Source organism: Phoxinus phoxinus (genome assembly GCF_949152265.1).
Source record: "Phoxinus phoxinus genome assembly, chromosome: 5".
Classification (NCBI taxonomy): domain Eukaryota; kingdom Metazoa; phylum Chordata; class Actinopteri; order Cypriniformes; family Leuciscidae; genus Phoxinus; species Phoxinus phoxinus.
Window position 1 is genome coordinate 38,402,190 of NC_136880.1, and position 21,525 is coordinate 38,423,714.

Sequence of the window (21,525 nt, forward strand, 5' to 3'; positions counted from 1 at the left end):
CTTTCGGCACACAGTGCTCTGATCTTCAGAAAACAACAGCTCAACTGCTCTCGGATCGCTTTCATGTACTTCTTTGACGTCCACAAATTCCTTATTAAAAAAATAGACACAAAAAACTTTAATATTAAACATAATACAGTCACAGATAATTTTTTCCTGATATACTAAATTAGATCAATTAACCTCAAAACTGTTTCAACAGATGATGTTGAGATGAGTTTGTGCCATCTATAGTCAAGAGAAAAAATGTGGGTGTGGGGGACATTTTACCCTTAAAAATTTATTTATTCATATTATTTGGTGCATAACATTCTGTTTAATTAACATGTTGTCAAAGGACCCATTGAAGAACCAAGTAAACAATTACCAGTATAAGGATACTGTTCAGATGTGCTCACCACATGCTATGCTTCACCTGCGGTCATACTGTGTATTCAGCATTTTTTTCATGACATTCCTTAGTTTGGTTTAGTCTTGATTAATTTCATCTTACAATAAGATCTGATTCTTTTAAACTCTGTCACTCTAAATAAGATAAAAATATAATCAACTATGTGATTGTTTAACACTTTTAACATGATTTTAGGAGACATTTTTTTGCCATAATCTCTAAATATCGATAAACTCTATATCATCATCATCAAGGTCCTCAAGGTCAACGTCATTGTTGTCTTCTGTCTCAATTTTATCTATTGTGAATAGTCTTGTGAGAGAGTCTCTGCAGAAGGTGACCTTCACTTTCTCATCGCAGGCTGAAGATGATCTGGATGTGCGCCCATCCGTCGTTTTACTGCACTTCAGCCTTCAAAGAGATTGAACAACAGTCATTAAACCACAATTAATGGTGCAATTCTTTAATAAATGGATAAATAAGATTATAGGACAAACCCTGTGATGATAATCCTGCAATTTGAATCCATCTGAGAGCTCTGGAGGATTCTCACAACATCTTCCAACAACAAGCCACCACTTTCAATGCAGTCATATCTGAAACAACAACACATTTCAATAGAAATATTTAAGGGATTAATGAATAAGGAATTTTAAGTCTAAATAACAAAAAACTGCATTCAAGGACAAACTGAAACTTCTTTTAAACATCCTCTTACCTGATCTCCTGAAGACTGGGACAGACTCCGGCTAAGAACAGAATCCTCCCAACCCAGTTCTCCGTTAGACTGCTGATCTTGAGTCCGACTCTCCGCAGGCCAGAAACTGAGAGCAAGCTGGACATCAAATCACCCACAAGCTCTTCGTGCTCTGAACAGCTGGATTATGAGCAAAATAATCAGAAATGTTAAGTTCACTGTTGGAAAATACAGTATATATATATGGAGCATATTTGCTATGACCTATTAATTTTCACGTTTATAATGAAATAGCAGAATCCTTACCTGTCTTCTAAACATTTAAGTTGCTCAAGGATTTCAAAGAGTTCCTGTCCATCGAGTTTAGGAATCTCTGAACATGGAAATGTGAATGAAATGAATGATGGGGATATTTCAATCATGCTATCACGGTCCAACCGAATGTCAACTGTGCAGCTAGAAAAGAGACGACCATGTAAGTTACAAGTGCATATTTTTATGCACATATATGAATCTGTGTTCATATATTTCTTTACAGTCTGGATACTTGAGATGGACTTACGTAGAGTCTGTGATGTTTTTTGTGATGATGAAAGAGGAACACACATTTTGCATACTGTATCTCTTATCATTCTCCACCTGCAAACTGACAGGCGAGAAAAAAAAAACAGCGCTATATTTGAAAAATATTTATTTTAATGTTCCATAATATCTGATCCACCTGCTTTAAGTTAATCTTTCATTATAAGACAATAAAACAACAACATAATAAAATTGCATGAGAATAATAATAAATAAATCGACCAATAGCAAACCACAACCATCCAATCAATTCCCCATGGACAAAATCAAGTCCCGCCCAACATTTTTTCTTATTCCAGAACCCATTTCACACAGTCACAACGGAGAAGAAAAGTCTATCATAACTTCATAACTTTTAATTTTATTTTATGTGGAACAAATATCTAACAGAATATTTCGTTTTCCTTCTTTCTAGCAGAAGTATTGGCAGATCATCATACCAGACGTCATGAAGGCTGGGACATATGTGACACAGGGAGAGGATCTTTGGTGCCCAGTTCTCAGTCAGGCTGTCCGTCGTCAACTGCACCTTTTTCAGACCAGACACCGAGTGCAGAGACAACAGCAGAGCGTCCACACTCTCGTCAAATGCAGGACTTCTGTTGTTGCATGGAAAGTGATTCATATTTAGTTCAAGAGAATCTATTATTCTGTATCTCTAGTGTGTAATGCCGCTGTTTCGGTATGAAAAAGATCTGCAAAGTTACAGTCAGTCCAAAGAGAGTTATTCTCTAAATCAGTGCGCACTGTTTCTGAACTCCATTGTAGTCTTGAATTTACTTCCGGAAACTGACAATATCACTCATTTAAATAATTTCCAATCAAGGCATAATATGCAAAAAACGGGTTAGTTAGTTAGTGGTGTGTTGAAACTCGTGGTTATGGTAAGGGACGGGACATTTCCAAAACACACACTGGAAGCGGTTGACCAATCATAACACACTGGTCCAGCCAACCAATCAGAGCACATTGTGCTTTTCGGAAGGAGGGGCTTCATAGAGACAGGAATTAAACCGAGCGTTCCTGACAGACTGGGAAGAGAGGTGCTGCAATAAGGTTCTGTTTCATAGTGAGCAATTTTATTTTTTACCTTACAGAGAGCCCGTTGCATCGGTTATATGCTCGTATGAAGGTTTTCCAGTCACTGCCAGTTTCTCCTGAGGTTTCAGACAGGGTGAGCTCTATCCGTGACAGCAGTGACTGTGTGCTGGGACTGGAGTCATTGCGCTTTACAATCAAGCTAAAAGGGAAATAGAAATAATAAATGAATAAATAAATACATAAAACAGTAAAGTTAGCCTTAACACATATCACACCTCTTTTTTTATCAAATTTGGTGACAGAACAACTGTTTGTGGCTGTTTCAAAACAACACACTGAGTCAGATGCACACATACTGTACAGTATATCACCATGATGTGTATTAAAACATTTATTTGGAAGAACTTTTGTTTTGTTTGCTCTTCTAAGAACACCGTATGTCTAACATCTTATCAAATTTATGTTTGTTTAAGATTTATGTGAATCCACTTGTTTTAAAATGGTTGAGATATTGGATTTAGTAGACAGTTTAATCCAAAAGTAACTTACATTGCATTCAAGGTATACATTCTATCAATACATGCATTCCCTGGGTATCGAACCCATGACCATGACGTTGCTAGCACTATGATCTACTGGTTGAGCTACAGGAGTGCATAAAACAAGGCTTTCATTTTTTAGTTGCTCTAAATACAGTATCACCATAAAATAAACAGTAATTAAATATTACTCAAAAAAGACCTTCCAAGTATAGTCATATCAAACCAAAACAAACCAATGAACACTGATCAACTAGCTCTCATGGATATCCATAATTTTGGTTTGTGGTCTATAGTATGTTTAAGTAATAAAGTGCTCTCTACCTGCATTTTCCAGACAAAGTTTTCCACATCCTGATATCTGAGCAAAGGATACGCTCCACATTGTCCAGCTGATCAGAATCGCTTCAGGTAAAAGACAGCCTGTGTTAGCTTTCTTTGCAGATTGAACTTATTACAGTCTGATGTTTTGAGCAGAAGTAGTGATTGTATCGCTATTATATATACAATATTTTCTCACTTGATTTCATGGCTGCAGTCACTGAGAGGCGAGGAGGACATGCTGTCTTCATCACTGTCACCTGACATCTGTCTCGCAGACTGGCACCTATGAATATTTTCACTGTTAGATAGATGAATACTTTCCTCAAATACAACTGTGCAGAATAATCCCAAAATATATTGCACATCCTCAACACAAATAATTCAAAAAGTCAAACTGAAATCCAAACCTGACACTTTTTAATTAAATTCAGATTGATTAGATCAAGACTTGTGCTATACATTATATGTCATTGAATATCTCGTTTCACTCTGAAAAGCTGTACATCAGATTACAGAAGTATAATGATTTCCAATAAGACTCTTGGATAAAAAACGTCATCCCACCAAGAGTCATTCGATCTGTCTGAATCACTGTCCTCATCACTCTCATTCATCCTGTGGACACTGAAAAACAACCACAGAATTGAACAATATTTAATAAAAGCAGAGTGATATCTCAAACAGAAAGAAAACAGGATCAGTGACCAGCTGTCAAATTCATGTTTTGTTTACATGTTATTAATCTAACTCTTATCTAACAGATCTATAGTGGAAATGGCTAGAAATTTCATGAAACCTTGATTCATATATTCTCATCATAATCAAATGTTTATAAATTACAGACCCGTTAAGCATGTTTGTTAATGTAGAAAGCCAATCATAGAAAGTTATTATACTGTTGCAGTGTATTGTGCATTATTATTTTGAACTAAAACTAAAAAAAAAGTACGCTATTTGAAATAAAGCTGAAACAAGACATTAGATGAATTAGATTATTGAAACTTAAAAAAATGTTGCCTTAAATAAATAACTTGTTTAAATTAAATTAAGTTCAAGTATTAAAATAAATTCATGCTAAATATATATATAATGATAAAAATAATAAAAGCACAAAACAAAATTTCTAAAAATTAAACTAAAAATGAAAACTGAAAAATAAAGACAACAGCTAATTAAAAAAAAATATATAAATGCTATTATAGTATATAAAATGTTACTACAATAACACTGGTATTGTGTTTTGCACTAATAATGTTATTGCTTTATAGCGTCACTAGAGGGCGCTGGGTGACGAGTAATAGGATGGAGTGCAGTATGTTACTGTGAGTTAGTCTTTCATTTTTCAATCTCTCTCTATTTTCATAGTTAAGTAACTATGTGCTCTTTAACAAAGCATTAGTTGGTGGCACATGTCTTCATGGATGCTTGTTGTTTATAATACAGGAATCACAGTCACTAATGCCTCACCTGGAGAATTCATTCCTGTAGTCCTTCTTGAAGTCCGCTTTACTTGTCTCAGGCCGCTTGGCTGCCAAAAAACTGAGCCAAAACGTAGATTATTAAAGCAATTACATTATTATTAGTAAGTAAATGAGCTTTTCTCATCATGAAATGCAGTGTTCAACATGCATATGTCACCATCACTAAGTAACTGCAAGCAACCATCAGTGTGTACTCGTATCAAAAGAAGTGAACTGAATTCTCACGCTAATTCACTCAGACTGGGGTTCATCTGAATGAGATCCAGGACTCTGGACGCTCCATCCACAGTCATGAATCTGAAGTAAAGATCGACCTTCTTCAGACCAGAGGCCGAGTGCAGGGCAGAGAGTAGATCACACACACTCTCGTCATACTCTGAAGAACTGTTAAAAACACAGAAATACAGATTTTGAATCATTGTGAACTAAAACACTACTTATTTACATTTATATTAATTCATTTAGCAGACGCTTTTATCCAAAGCGACTTACAAATGAGAACAATATAAGCAGTTAAACTAACAGTAGGACAACAAAATGCAAGTGCTATGAACCTTCTCAGTTTAATCTAACGCAGAACACGTAAAGGTTTTTATTTATTTTTTATAAATAGAATAGAAGAGAAAGTGTAAGTGATACTGGATCAAGTGCTGCCGAAAAAGATGCGTCTTCAGCCGTTTCTTGAAAATGGCCATGGACTCAGCAGCTCTGGTTGAGTTAGGCAGATCGTCCCACCAGCAGGGAACAGTCATGATAAAGGTCAGAGAAAGAGATTTTGTGCCTCTTTGACATGGCACCACAAGACGATGTTCGCTTGCAGAGCGCAAGTTTCTGGATGGCACATAAGTCTGAAGTAATGAGTTTAGGTAAAAGGGAGCGGAGCCAGTGGTTGTTCTGTAGGCAAACCAACGTCAGTGACTTGAATTTAATGCAAGCTGCAACTGGCAACCAGTGCAATTTAGTGAGGCGAGGAGTGACGTGTGCTCTCTTCGGCTGGTTAAAGACCACTCTAGCTGCAGCATTCTGGATTAGTTGCAGAGGTTTGACCGAGCAAGCTGGAAGACCAGCCAGGAGAGCATTATAATAGTCCAGTCTGGATAGAACAAGCGCTTGGACAAGGAGTTGTGTAGCATGCTCTGATAGGAAGGGCCTGATCCTCCTAATGTTGTACAAGGCAAATCTGCAGGACCGGGCAGTTCTAGCAATGTGGTCCGTGAAGTTCAATTGATCATCAATTACAACTCCAAGGTTCCTGGCTGACCTTGATGGAGTTATGGATGATGAGCCTAGAATCAGCTCATTCTCAGTCATTCTCCCTATTTCACACATACAAACTCTCTCACTCTCTCTGGGGTTGAAATAGTTACCACTCAGTCAAGTCTTTCAGCTGGTTGTAGGCCTGAAAGAACCTCCTCCAGTCAGCATTTGCATTCTTCGAGTCATCCGTCACTGCGATGGTGATGCAGGGAACCACTTTGTGCTCTGGAGGTTTAAAGAGGTCGATACCACAACAGTCATCTTCATCTATATAATTCAGATGGTTACAGCCGACTGAGAGCCTGCAAAACAACAGAGGACAAACCAAAGCACAAAAATGTATTTAAGCAATTATATTCTCTCAGAATATCCAGACCTGTTGGAAAGTTGGTGATATTTGTATTAAATGTTTCAGAATACCAGATGATCACAACATTATAAAGCAATTCTAGAGAGCACTGCAAGAAGCTCGGGGAAAATATAGATAACTGCTAAATGTATATTATAAATCCAAGCTAATGTTAGAAAGTATAGCTGGGGTTAAAGTTTAAAACAGATGTGTTACCTCACTCCATCTTCTCTCATCACACCCAGACTCTCCACATCACCAACAAGAGACATACTGGTCTTCAATCTGCCAAACGAGAATTTATTGTGTTTAGATGTAAGTGTAGAGAGAAGACACAACCATTTCCTTATGTATTGTGTAAGTAGCATGGTACCAGATGATAACACCATGATACTTTGATATATGCCACAGTATTTAATGTCTACACAATGTTTTTCACACCATGGCACTTCTTTGTACGTTTTCAAGTGGAAAAAACACAACAGGTTATTCTTACTGCAAGTGAAGTAAGCTGGAACAAGACAGGAAGAGTTTGAACAGACCAGCCGCCCAGCTCTCAATCAGGTTGTTTAGCCAAACTTTAACCTCCTTCAGACCAGGAACCGAGTGAAGAAACAGGAGCAGAGAATCTGTATACTCATCCAACTCTGGGCATCTTAAAAAAGAAGAAGATGTATTAGCTTGTTGAATTTATTGGGTGAATTTCCGCCAATGAATACATCAAGACAACTATAGATGTCTTGTTCAGAAAGTTGTGAATGACCAAATTGAATGAACAAATTAAAATGGACAAAATATAGAAAATATTTTAAGATGGTAGTTGAGAGAACCTAAAAATCAGAATGCATCATGTGGCGTTACATTTTTAAGTTCCCAACAATTCTTTTTTTTACAAACTCACTGTTCTGTCAATTGAATGACATTGTAAAGCCTTTTGAAAAAAACTCCCCAAATGACACTAGACCCTTCAAGAGGAGGGAAACTGAGCGTGAGCTTCACCAGTGCCGGTTTGTCCAGACAATGTGAATGTGCCGGCTCTCCACTGCTACCATATCTGGAAAGAAACATTAATTTTCATACAGTAAATGTGCACGCAGTAGGACTTAAAATGGTTATGAGCTTTGCCCTAAATTTAAAAGAAACTTCATAAAATTATTAAAGTGTGAAAGTTAAAAGAATGCAGGATATTTCATGCTTGAATTCTTACGCAGTATCATGAGCCCATCTGTCCATCGCAAGAGTCAATGATGGATTTTTCCATTCACTGTCATGCATCTTGTACCTAAAAAATATTTTACTAACAGTTATTTAGCACAACCATAGGCTTGATGGACCAAGCAAAATGAAAAGAAAGGATGACTTACCGTTCAAATGGCTTTCTAAAAACCGAAAATGTCGAACAGACCCTTTCGTCATCACTAATCATGAGGTTGCTCACATAAAACCTAAAAGATCATACATGTGATCGAAATATAAATCAGCTGTACATTTATTGAGAGATTACATCTTAAATATGTAAACATTATTTGCTCCTACTTTATGTGAGAAATCTTAGGATTGACTTGAAGGTAGCACAGAATTCTGGAGGTCCAAATATCTGTCAGGTACTCTGCACGCAAGTCCAGCTCAGTTAAACCAGGAACACAACTTATGAAAGACAGCAGCGCATCCACATTCACACCAAACTCGATGTTTTTCCTTGGAACAAACACACAAATACCAATGTTATGCATGTAAAAACACAAAAAAGATGGGTGTATTAAAGTAAAATGAGAATACCTACAGCCCTGAGAAGCATCTGAGGTTATGGGATGACTTGAGGAATTCAGTCATGGGTATTGCAGAGAAAGGACAGAGCGCGAAGGATATTTTTGAAAACCCCTGATAATAACAAAGATCAAGCTTTTCTGAGATTTCACCCTGATGCCCTTCTGAATGCCCAACAGTATACCTGAAAATAAATTGAAATATATTCAATTATTCATAATTTGTTGCTATTAAAAATATCAAGTCACATAATGTTATATTCTTATCTGAATAAATGTAAGATATTTTAACCGAGAATGATGTTGGTTGGAAAATGTATATGAATTTAATTACCAGACAGAATTATTTTTGCTTGCCATGGTGAACTCTGAGCAAAGACTCGCATGTATGGTTTCTGCTTGACTGGCAATGCATACGCTGTGAAAATCAAATGAAATGGGAATAAATCTACAAAATACCAGGTTTCAAATGTAAAAAGATTGCATGTCTGCTTGTTCCTTGGGCAGCTGACACATCTCTACACTTCATCTTAAAACTTTTAAAGCATTCTTCTACTCTTTTATAATTATTATAATCACATCACATTAATTGAGAGGCAAGATGTAATATTTGTACTGTAAAAATGGGCCATTTTCTGCAAAAAGCTGAAAATGTTATGTACATATCTCTATATTTATGTACATTATGGAAATGTATGCAAATGTATGCATATGTTCCCTATATTTATGCAAAAATTTCCCTATAATTACGTACATTTAAACCAGAAACCTTGACGTTCATGTCCATGATATTTGACATCTACCTGTTTGTTACCATGTTCATCATTATGTTTGGTTTACCTGAACTTTCTACCCATCATCTCTTGTTTAAGGAAGTCCATGGTCAAATTGACATTTGTGTCGCTGATGCTCTTCAACACCAGTCGAATGTTACCCACTGATTTTTGCCCACTGAGCGTTTTCAGGATCGTCTGCACACTTTCATCTGATAGGGCTCCATCCTCCATGCTGCAATGCATTTATAACAATGCTTTACAAAATGTTCATTTTAATTATGATGTAGCATAAAAATGAAGTAAGGTTGTCTGTATTGCTTTCTTTCCTATCATTTAAAATTGCAAAACATGGATTTGTGGTGGATGCATAAATATAAAGTATTGCCTAAACAGGAGCATCAGAAGTATCTTTCACAACATTGCAGAAGAGAATGAGAATGTACAGATTTCTGAACATGTATGTGGATAGATGGATATATTAGTTAATCAGATCATGGTGAAATCATGTTGATGACTTTGTAAAATGGTGTGGTGATGCTTGTCTGCAGCTGAATGTATCTACGACCAAAGACTATTGATTTCAGAAGCTCATTCTTCCCAGTATACGTTCATTAAGGGTGAGAAGGTGGAGTGTGTGGAAAGTTATAAATATGTAGGGACTATTATTGACAATAAACTGCGTTTTCATGTGAATACGAAAAATAAGTCTGTCAGTTTTATTCAACATGTGTTTAATCATGCTCCTAGGTAGTGACTTTTTTTTTTTTTTTTTGCACTCAAAGTTCTCTATTCTGCTCTCGCTATAGACTACCAAAGATGAACAAATATTAATTTGTCCCTTGTGGAATCAGATTGTTAAATACTCTGAATGGTAAATATTTGTATTTTAAATGTATATGTAGCCCACTGTTGTGTTCTTATTTCTTTAGTTTTATATTGTGGTGTGTATTTTATGTAAATGGCTACTACACTGCATACAAATTGCCCGCAATGGATCTTAATAAAGTTGAACTTGAACTGGCGTGTTAGTGAATAGTGACATGATAAGGAGAAAAGATCATCACAGGATCAATAACATCCCGCCGGACAGCCTGAATCCATTTCCGTCGAACTTCACCATCAACAGGGAAGGAATGAATTGACAGATATAGCTGCTTTTGGGAATAACAAGAACAACCCGGTACGCTACAACTCTTGCTCGTTGCTTGCGCCATTTGTTTACCTGTTGCCATGACCGGTAAGGAAGAAGATTACCACGACGATTGCGTATTTCCGGTCACAGATACGGAAGTTGTGTGAAAGATCTATAGTCCAATAAACCAATCAGAGCTGAGTGATAGGTTTACAGTTAATGTCAAGTTTAGGCTTACGGTAGGGTATGGGCTTCTAGACCATTCTTATTCATCTATCATTTCCCTTTAATTTTAGAGATATGTTAAGAATAGGGTTAGGTTTAGGGTTTGGACAGGAATGTTGTTCCTGGAACAACAAAGGATGTTGATCCAGGAGCATGTCTTACTTGGCAAAATAACGGCAACCGTTATTAACCGACCATAACCTGCAGGTCACTGCGACTAGTGAGACATATTTTGTTGATACTGGAACAAGATTCATGTCCAAAATTTTTTTAACTAACCCTATCCCCTACCCATAACTTATTCCTAAAATTATAGGGGAATTATAGCTGAATTACACTGATGTAGAAGCACCTAACCCTGGTTGTAAGCCTAACTTGACATAAATTGTAAATGTGATTGGATGATTGGAATGTTGTTCCAGGATGAAAAAAGATGTTGATCCAGGAACATGTTGTACTTGGTGAAATCACGTTCACCACAGCTATATGTATAATAGTCGCATGTATAAAAAGAGTAGCACATACTTCAAATAGTCCACGTCCTTTCTCCTCCCCAGGGCTGATGTCAGGAGGTTAACATCGGTGTCAGATAAGGAATCAAAATCCAGCCTTCAAAAACAAAAACCAGAAACCTATAATTATTTATGACATAAACCAAACCCTTCATATAATAATAACTATAATACATTGTATACATCATTAAGGTATTTAGATCGTAATAACATTTTTGGACACTACTGTGACGGTATTCTTTGGAAACCATGGAATACAAATACTTTTTTCAAGAGGATATAATTTAAGAACATAAATTACCATAAAGATGTACACTTGCAGAGTGCAGGGTGAAGCATCTTTAGATCTTTTGCATTGCACTTGACATTCATACTGACAATGCGGAGAGAATACTTGAGGCAGTACATCACAACCTGACAGTCGATCCCCTTCAAAGACCAGTGTATGGCAATACCTAAGCGTTCCCACATCTTCATGACGTTCTTCAGTATGTCCCTATCATGAAGCTCATACAAGCAATGAAGAATGAAATCACTCATGAACCATATGTCAAAGGAGTTGACACACTTCTCTATAACTCTGCAGATCCATTTCTCCAACTGGGAGCGAATAACGGTAGATGTTGACCGTGAACTCCCCCCCAGGATTAAACGGCTAACTTTCTTGTTTGAGAGACCAAAAAGGAACCGGATTACAGGGAAGAGATGCTCATTGTGCCTCCCATTGCCTGCTGATTCCAATAGCTCCTTGATTTTTATTTTCGCATCCGCCTCGTCTGTTAACACGTAGAACAGAGCGGTGAAGAACTCCTGAAAGCTGAGATGCATGAAACCAAACATCTCCTTCAGATTAGTTCTCTCTTGCTGGCGGAATGTGCATAGGAAGGGAATGTTTGGTAATTCAGAGATTGCTTTTGGAAGATCGTTTCTGGAAAACAGGACTTGGCGTTTTGGCAGTCCACTCACGGCTAGCTGACCCAGGTTCTTGAGGAGGTCGAGGTCTTCATGCTGACTCAAACTACTGTGATGCTTCAAGAGAGTGAACACAAAATCAACAAATATGGACGTGGTGGTCGTCAACTCGCTAGTTACAACACCATCTTTTCCTTTTCTTTTGAAAATTGTGCAGACAATCCAGCAGATGACCGGGATGAAGCAAGCGGTGTAGAGCATCTCTTGTCTCTTCACCTGCTCATGCACTTGACTTGAAAACTCTTCGTCCTCAAAGAACCTTTGGAAGTATTCACTCACTCCTTTCTCCGAAAATCCCATGATCTCCATGAAGCATTGAGGCATTTTCAGAATGTTCTCCAGTTTGTCGACAGCGTTCGATCTGGTAGTAACCAGCAGGAAGGACTCTCTCATCATACGTCCTTTCAGAAGAGAGCAAACAATGGCCAATGGGTGGGATTTGATGCCTGGTTTTGGTGGCAATGGCTCTTTGGATGCTAAAAGCATGAGTTCATCAAAACCATCAATGATGAACAAGATCCTCTGTGGTATGTCTTTTAAGATCTGAGCAATCTCATTAGGAGTTAAACTGCAGTTAAGGAGATCCAACAAGCTCCTCTCTTCTGAGAGACCGCTGAGCTCTTTGCATCTTAGATGAAACACTACATCGAAGAGTCTGGCGTAGAGCTCTCCAGAGGCCCAGTCCAGAACGATCTTTTGCGCAGTGATTGATTTCCCACTTCCAGAATCACCTTGGAGAATCACAGCTCTTGGAGTCACTTTTTTGGGACCATTCTCTGGACCGAAGAGCTTATCAAGGCTGATGTTTTGGTTTCTCTGGTTACTTTCTCTTGTGTTGAAGAATCGTTCCCCTCTAGAGCGCATCTCATTCTCTCGCTCTTTCTTTTCTCTGTGTTTCTGAACTATCAGCGGCTCAATGTAGCGGTCATTAAGCAGCACCTGTTCCCCGGCACGGGAAGTGTATTCTGTAATGTAGGCATATTCGGACAGTAGGGACTCTTTGTATTCTGTGATCAATGAGCTTGTATCTACAAAAAAAAGATGGTTTATTTTAGATATCAGATTTTGCTGATCAAATATATAATCATAACTAATTGTACAAGAACTGATAATTCTCACTATATGGTAAAGATATTGGGTATTTTACCTACTTAAAGAAGTAGTTCACCCAACAATTTAAATTCTCTAATTATTAATCATACTCATTATTTTTCCAAACCTGTATGATTTTCTTCTGTGAAACAAAAAAATAAGATATGTTCTGCAGACAAAGAAAGTCATACAGATTTGGAATGGCATGAAGGTAAGTAAATTATGACAGATTTAAACATTTTAACTGTTTATAAGGTCTTACATATGTAAACATGGTAAAAAATGGCAATATACATAATTTTACCCAGTATTGTATATTACCTGTGATTTCAGCTGCAGGTCCTACAGCAGGAATAATAAATCTTAGATCATTACAAATATTACAAAAAGTATATTATTTAATTATTTGGACATCTCTGTGCATTTGTATAGTAGTTATTGACAAAATATATGTTCAGCTGTGGCATTTCCACCAACAGAGAAGCACTTCCACTTACCGGTACCTGGAAAGTAATTAGAAATATTAATATTTCCTTTGACTGTTGAGTTTAATATGACAGGTGCTAAAACATTGCTTCCATTTTGGGCAGATATGTTGATTTTAGAGACTCCGTGAGGCTCCACAGTTTCCCCTTTGTCTTCTGATAGAAAGGAAAGTCACATACTTAATTATATTTTTTAACCATAGTGTACATGCAAATATTAATAAAGGGCAAATAATATGAAGGGTCTATAACAGAAAAAATATGATTATATAGGCTAACTTTATTTAAATCAGCCCTGATCTGACTGGTGTGTTTCATGGGGCTGTACATTACCATATTTAGACATGTCCATCTGCTGTTTTGAGCACTCCTCTAATCTGAAATGACTAGCTCAACCTGAGAAAAAAAAGGCAAATATGATGTAGGGATGAAGTCTGGTTAATTGCGACACTTTTTGCCACTGAGATGACTGGAAAAAAACTGTCCCATTTAACCTGAATTCATCCTAAAAAGTGACAATTATGAGGAAATAATTATTATATGTTTTGTGTTTCCATGTAATTACAGTAGCTTAGAAATTGCAATGATTTATCTCCAAATGAGTTTACTAATATTTAGTGTGTCAGACACCAATCACAATCATTTATTCATTACTTCACGTTACCTCCTTCCTAAATGTATTTGTAAAACCATGCTAACCTGACAGTAGCAGTATTATAAACAATGCCTGAAAGAGTCTGAAAGCTTCTTACAGTATGTTAAAAAATGTATTAGGATGTTACATTATTGTTTACATTTGAACAACTAACGTTGCCCATGGTTAAATTAAGGACTAGGCGGCTACATCTTTTGTGACAACAAGAACGGTTTGGAGTAGCCTATATATTAAAGAGGACATGTGTTCTTAATAGTATGTTGTTGAGTCATATTTCTGACAACAACAAGCATTTCATAAATTGAAGAAGAGAAACAAAAGGCTACATTACCTAATAATAAGAGTTTGGGATTCATGTAGCGCCCTCTGCCGGTGTCCTGACATTTCATCCTACCCGTCAGATGCTCTTTTACTGTCTATGGTCAATGTCCTAACAGTGTTTACTGCGCATGCGCACACCAGTATTGCGTCATTTTCGTCACGCTGAACCATCATTTTTTAATACTTGCGTGAGGACTGCATAAAGTAGCCTAGGCTACACTGCGTAGTGCGTAGTCATCCCTTTGCTTTCATAGACACTCAATTCGCAACTTTAAAGTTTAGTTTCGCTTTTTATATGTTGTGCAAATGTATAGCCTAATATTAGGTTAAATGTTGTTTTAAATAACTGATTTATGATCTCAAGGCTATCACTTTAAACTGACAAAGAAATCTAATTAAGTCATTACATTTATAGCGCTTTTTACCATACAGATTGTTTCAAAGCAGCTTTACAGTGATAACAGAACAATAAGGCAACAAAGTGTCTTTATCCAGCTCAACCCAGATAGCAATGAGTCGGCGGACCACCGGCGGTGCTCCGGAGGCAGTAGAAGCGTCAGAATGGCGTAATCGCAAACACGTTTGCGGGCGCACCGCTGGCGGCAGCCGCTTTTTAAAAGCGGCAGCCGCCTTCCTACCGCCTTCGTTCCGCGGCCGGCCCGCAGGCCAACCGCCGTTCCGCCACCGTTATACCGAAGGCGGCCCTTCCGCGGCCCGTCGGAGGCAAGCGCTGTTTGAGCGATCTGCCGCCGCTTATTGAATATATATTTTTTATATTTATAGCATGCAGTTTTAACAAGGATAATGATTGATCAAACCAGACAAATTTACATTTGACGTTTTATTTCCACATTTCAAAGTACAGTAACTGTCATTGAAACAAAATTTGTAAGATCACTTAAATATAAATAATAAAATTATATATATATATATATAGACACGATAAAAAACATGCAGGTTTCCAAATAAATGTTGGTAAAAAAAAAACAGCCTTGCCAGTAAATTATAGCACTTGCAATAATTGTTAATAATGTAAAGAGGTCAGCTCTAAGATGAAAAGAATTACAGTAAACATTATAACAAGTAATGAGGATATTTGGTACCAAAGAAAGTGCAGGATAGCAAATAAATCAAGATATAACATCACATTTTCAAGCCATTTCTAACAATAGGATAAGTGGTAGCCTAATAATTTAGAGTAAAGCTCTGGACTAGAATATACCATTATAATGGCATTGCTGACCTGGGGCACAAGATTTACACTGTGCTGCAATAAGATCTGTCTCTAGTATCTGTGATAAACAAAACTTGACGTGTATATATACATGTATAAAATGTATATATAAAAATACTAAGGTAAAAACAGTAGTAGAAAAGACCATTATAACTACAATGCTGACCTGAGGCACAAGCATTTGCAAGCTATATTTAACAATAGAATAGTTAAGCACGGTAACAAATGAAATAAGCAGCAAATAGTATTTAAAGTAATTGAGATCCTTGGTAATGCAGGGTCAGGGGGAGAATAAAAAAAATAAAAAAATAAAGTTAGTTCCACAGTGAACAGTGTGGATTGGGTGAGTAGTCTGGCGCTTCTTGATGTTACTGACTGCAGGACAACGAAAGAGTTACAGTTGTCAGTGATGCTGGGGTGTCAGTAGTCAGCCTAGGTTTAAGGGGTTGGCTGTGGGTCCCTCTCAGCTGTGCGGCGCCTTTTTCCGCCTTCACGGTCAGATGCTCCTTTCAGGTAACGCGTAACATTAACCTGGACCGCCTCATCAGTGGCATCCTGGGTTGCCGGGTTCTTCCGGATGGCCCCTGTAGAAAATACAGATGTGTCATGCCATTCAAATGGAATAAGGCCATACACATCTACTTAAATATAAAAAAAAAATATTCAACTTACTTTGAACAATGGTCTTCAGGAACAGGTCTCTAAAACATGCTTTATCCCCTACACCAGTCCAGGTTGTATTAATGGAAAGCGGATTAGAGAATATACTCTGAAGCATTCGCCACACTGTTGTCTTTAGGTCCCTCCCACATTAGATAGCCAAAAACCGAAGCTGAAAATCCAAAAAAGTGTTACAAATTACATTTTTCTGAAGCTTCTCATAATTAAATATAAAATGTGACAGGCTGTGGATTCAGACTGTAGAATATGCAGGGTACAATCTTAATTTGACTTTTTAGATTACCCTACGGCGTTATAAACGAAAGCAGCACACTTACAAATCGTTCCTGGAGCTCTTTATCCTGCCTCAAACTATCGTCAAGCAACGCCAAATTTTCCTGGGTGTCTAGGGGGAGTAACAGATCCCCTGGCAGAGATAACTCTCCAACAGACACATTGGCACTGAAATGTTGCAGCATAGTGTCCATTTTGTGGTCCATGTGGCACAACATCGCCAAACTCTCCAAGACGTCGCAGCATTAGGGTCTGATCTGCACCTACAGGGGTTCCCGGAATAATAGAATAAAATAGTTAGTCCTGGTCCCTCAACTACTAAACTATGACATTACTATCTAGGTCTACTACATGTACAGGTGGCCCCAGTGGGAATTAAACCAACAACTACAGGTGTTGTTTGCAAGTTGTACCTGATTGCCCAGTGCGAGCAAACGTCTTCAACATTGTCCCAACTTGCTTCACCTGCTCTTGAAGTGAGCCACTGTCATCCGAAGCTACAAATTTAAAGGCATATGATAGTTTTGAACCTACATCACACACAAAAAAGTAAAATTTAAGAAGAGTGGATGTTCTCACCTACTCGTGCATTGCTTTCCCTTAGAGCTTGGTTCTCCTCCCTCAGGGCTCGGTTTTCAGTCCGGAGTCTCTGGAAATCTACATAAAAAAATAAAAGGCACTATTTTCAATACTGTTAAAACACTGGCCATTAAGACATAGGCCTAGAATATACCTTCATAGCTGAAAACTTCATGGTGAACACAAGATGCCAGGGGAGTCCAAGGACCAATAACGGAGTGATTACTTTCCCCTATTGATAATCATTGACGTAAAAATATGTTCGAAGTTATTGCATACATTTAATGAATTGGACTTAAATGTAACACTTAGTTTAGCGCAAAATCCTTCTCCTTTTGGCCCAGCAACTAGACATTGTGACTAACGAAGCATTTACCTTTAAAGCCAAAACGATTGTCCAACAGTAGGTCTCATGGGTGAAGATAACCAGTTATGCTCTGGTCAAGGTATCTGCAAGAAAATGTGAACAAAGCCGCATTGTTAACGTTAGGAATATACAGTAGCTATGCTGTGGGAGACAAAACTGATCAGCCAAACGTGGAACAGTGAAATTGTTAAAAAATAAAATGTATTCATTGAGTGTACGTTAGTGATTAAAGTGAAAACAGAATTGTCCTCAAACATAAAAAGTACAGAATTAGAAATCACAATAGCCTTAAATCCAGTACAGTAACACACAGCACAACACTTGCTAGCCACTGTAGCTACACGGTGAACTGAACTAGCCGCATATTTGTTCGGACAAAAAAATAAATTAAAAACACCTATATACATCATTCTGTTTTGTTAGAAAACACCAGAAGTTAAACTTAGTCTTTCTATATGTAAAATAGTAAAATTTCTACGTGTACTAGGCTAGCAACATTGCTTAACCTCAACAAAAGTTAAAAAACAGCATGTGCTAGCTAACACTTGCTAGCACCTCTAGCTAACGTTACTGGACTAGCAGCATTGTTCAGGCAAACAAAATAATTTAAATTACCTATACATCGTTATTTTTTATAAGAAAACACCAAAAGTTAAACTTAGATGCAACTTTAAAGCTTTGGCCACCTAACGTTACTGTAGCTAGTTATATTTCTACATGTAACGTTACTAGCAACATTGCGTAAACAAGGCTGAACAAAGATGACGTTACAGATTTTAAATATATAAACTAAAAACAATGTAAACATGCTATTGCGTTACACAAAAAGAAAACATGTACTTACTTAAACGATGGTAGTCGATGACTTTGCTAGTTAGCAAACTGCAGGCTGTAACGTAGTAAATACTGACAGTAACTCGCGATTGAGCGGCGACCTTCTTCTTCTTCTTCTTCTTCTTCTTCTTCTTCTTCTTCTTCTTCTTCTTTCCAATTTTACGGCGGTTGGCATCCAGCTTTTTGGTGCGAGCGGCGACCTGCTGCGAATGTGCTCGGGAGGGGCTAGCCTCAGTGGCTCCAGTGCGTCATCGACAGTAGGGGCGGGGCGGGGCCAGGAGCTATTTCACAAAACTATCAGCGCAGCTCTGAAGCCAGAGGAGAATTTAGAGTTTTTCCTTCCTTCAGGTCAAAACAGGGTTTTGATATTACCATGGTTGCACTTGCAAATGAATACAAATATATCAAGTAGGCCATACCTTTGGCCATGTTGCAGATGTATTTCACTGTTCACTGATTAGTCAGGCATTGGTAAAAAGTCTAACTTCATCAATTTATTCTGCTAAATTGTTCATACCATGAATGAAATATCTATTTTAAACCTAATCAGAATCAGAAAGTTATTTATTGCAAGTAAGTAAGTAACTTAAGTTTTACAAAATGAATTATTTTTGGTTTATTGGTGCATGTCTCAATTGTGCATAAATCAAAGAAATGTAAACAATTTTCACCTAAGAGCATAAAATAATTTGATATATTTTACATATAATCACTTCAGAGTTTCAACGTCATTTAAATGTAATTTCCTAAACCTTACCTTATGGAATCAAGAGTCAGGATTTAAACCCTAATGGCTTTGGAGCAAAAAAAAAAAAAAGCTATAATTTAGGCTATTATGATTTTATAATCGCTTCAAATGTGAAAAGTAGTTAAAATGCTGTCAGTTCCACTAACTCCCAACATGCGTTTGCAACATGGCTGGTCGATTTGAGAGTAGAAATCTGTATTTCAAAGCGGCTTGCCGCCAGCTGGCCGCGGTCCATTAGACGGAGGCAACCGCCAGAGAAAATGAAGCAGTCGGCCCGCCGGCTATTCGGCGGCGGCATCTCGCATAAAATGGGAGTGACGTATTCGGCGGCAAACGTTGTATCCCCGCCAGCGAGACGCACCTATAGCCGACAGCTTAGGGCCGGCGGCAAAAAGAAGCCGTGTGGATATTTTTTGCTATCTGGGAAGTAGCCTAAGTTCGGTGATCCAATATTCCGTTGTAAAAATCATTAGTTAATTTAGTTAATTTTATCAACTCTTGAGAAAACAGATAGGCCTATCATCGTCCAGCTCTGTTCAGTTATCATACAATGGTGTCAGATTGTTGAATGAATATTAGGCTACGTGTAGAAAATAAAATGTAGGCTAGAACATTTTCTAAACGTAATAAAATTAGGCTTCGTCTTGTTTGTATATTTGTTTAATATGTCACAGGAAATGCTGTGTGATTCGGTGGTCTTACTTTTTTTAATTATTATTAGTCAAGTCAAGAATATGATAAACGGCATATTTACCTGGCGCTTGTAGCCTACATCGCTGTGTATCCTGCGAGCTTGAGCAGATAGTGATGCCTGAGAGGAAAATACTTTCACTTTTAATTTGACAATGAGACCACCCTTAAGTGCGCAACAATGTTTTGAACACTGCAGTGGCGTAACGAGTCAACACCGGGCCCTTAAGCAGGATTATCAAGGCGGGCCCCCCTACTACAACACGTGATGACGCTACACGCACAAAAAAAAAAAAAAAAACTGGTGACGGCGCACCATAACACTTTGTTACTGTTACTGTCACTGCTATATAGGCTACACATAGGCCTAAGTCCAAATACATAAAAAATATGCTCACTTACATTATAGCTGCATTTTCCGGGCTTTCCTCTGTGCGAAGCTGTCTATCATATAAAGATCCAGATATCGCGCACGGGCATTCTCAATTGACAGTATGGCAAGTCCAGAGAGACGACTCTGTCCCATTGAGCTCCTGAGATAGCTTTTTATCAGTTTCAGTTTAGAAAAAGAACGCTCTGCAGAGGCCACTGTCACTGGGATGGTCAGAAAAATCATGAAAGCAGTGCAAACCTCCCCGAAACTCGCAGTGATGCAGCTGTTCTCGACGATCAACATCTTTGTCAGTTGTTGCACTGTTTTCATTTGTGAAATACTGTCTTTCAAGCATGAACGGAATGATAACAATTGCATTGGGAAATCAGTAGTAATGTTATCTCTGTAAATCTCCACCAGCCTGTTTGCGCTTTTGAGATCCACTTTTGTGTTTAAAATTTGACGACTCCATATCTGTCTCAAGTTCACCGGTTTTTACTGTTTTGCACGCAATGCGCATGTTCACCCGGGTAGGCTATTCCCCAGTCCCAATTCGAAACAAATTACACCAAATTCATCATTGTTCGTTTCAAACATTTTATTTAATGATCAGTCACATATGTTGTTGTCATTATTTATTCAAATCAATAAGCAAAAAATTAAAATGCGATCAGACTATAAGTAGTAAAATGCGATAGGGGGACCCGCCTGGGCCTGTCAATCAATATCGTCCAGTCACGCGGGCGGGCCCCTGATTGGTCCGGGCCCGTAAGCAACCGCTTACCCTGCTTACCGATAGTTACGACCCTGGAACAGTGTCTGAATCACTTTGAAACCTTCCTGTTCACTCAACTCTTTCTTAAAAGAATGCATTTTTTTTTTTTTTTTTTTTTTGCTGTAGTGTGGCAATTAATGTTAATAATTAACCATTAATGGCAAAATTAATGTTTGAAAATACAGTACAAACTAATATTACCTACTGACACACTACAGCAAAAGATATAAATTACTGACTTACTGTGAAAATACTGTGCCCAAGACTTTTGTGTGTGTGTGTGTGAAAAAAAACGTTTTTTTTTTTTAATAAGCTATTTTTTTATTAATAATCTTTTTTTTCTCAGAAATGTCACTTTGGTTTTCAGTGCATTG

The 21,525-nt window shown here is 37.7% G+C and overlaps 2 protein-coding genes and 1 long non-coding RNA gene across 4 annotated transcripts in view; 1 reads left to right on the forward strand and 2 right to left on the reverse strand.

The window, feature by feature from the left end:
• LOC306998107 (uncharacterized protein) overlaps positions 1–21,525 on the forward strand; it is a 514,861-nt gene that overhangs the window by 58,230 nt on the left and 435,106 nt on the right. The window lies entirely within an intron of this gene.
• On the reverse strand, positions 478–20,167 carry LOC306998096 (uncharacterized protein). The gene is made up of 28 exons (XM_079611882.1): positions 20,068–20,167; positions 13,955–14,017; positions 13,634–13,777; positions 13,458–13,478; positions 11,374–13,072; positions 11,086–11,169; positions 9,268–9,435; positions 8,762–8,845; positions 8,445–8,612; positions 8,198–8,359; positions 8,026–8,106; positions 7,869–7,943; positions 7,563–7,715; positions 7,158–7,316; positions 6,878–6,946; positions 6,423–6,614; positions 5,281–5,439; positions 5,042–5,113; positions 4,139–4,198; positions 3,771–3,857; positions 3,575–3,655; positions 2,761–2,910; positions 2,111–2,269; positions 1,651–1,734; positions 1,395–1,544; positions 1,110–1,268; positions 889–987; positions 478–802 (listed from the first exon to the last, which is right to left on the reverse strand). Exons 2-28 carry the CDS (start codon positions 13,971–13,973, stop codon positions 610–612), a joined length of 4,731 nt encoding a protein of 1,576 aa, XP_079468008.1. The 5' UTR covers positions 13,974–14,017; positions 20,068–20,167; the 3' UTR covers positions 478–609.
• On the reverse strand, positions 15,557–19,732 carry LOC306999049. 2 transcript variants are annotated; one of them, XR_013797715.1, is made up of 8 exons: positions 18,576–19,732; positions 17,741–17,814; positions 17,519–17,596; positions 17,365–17,442; positions 17,199–17,282; positions 16,830–17,048; positions 16,504–16,663; positions 15,557–16,415 (listed from the first exon to the last, which is right to left on the reverse strand). It is a non-coding gene; the product is annotated as an uncharacterized lncRNA (long non-coding RNA). The 2 variants fall into 2 exon arrangements; XR_013797716.1 differs by having other exon boundaries at positions 17,369–17,596.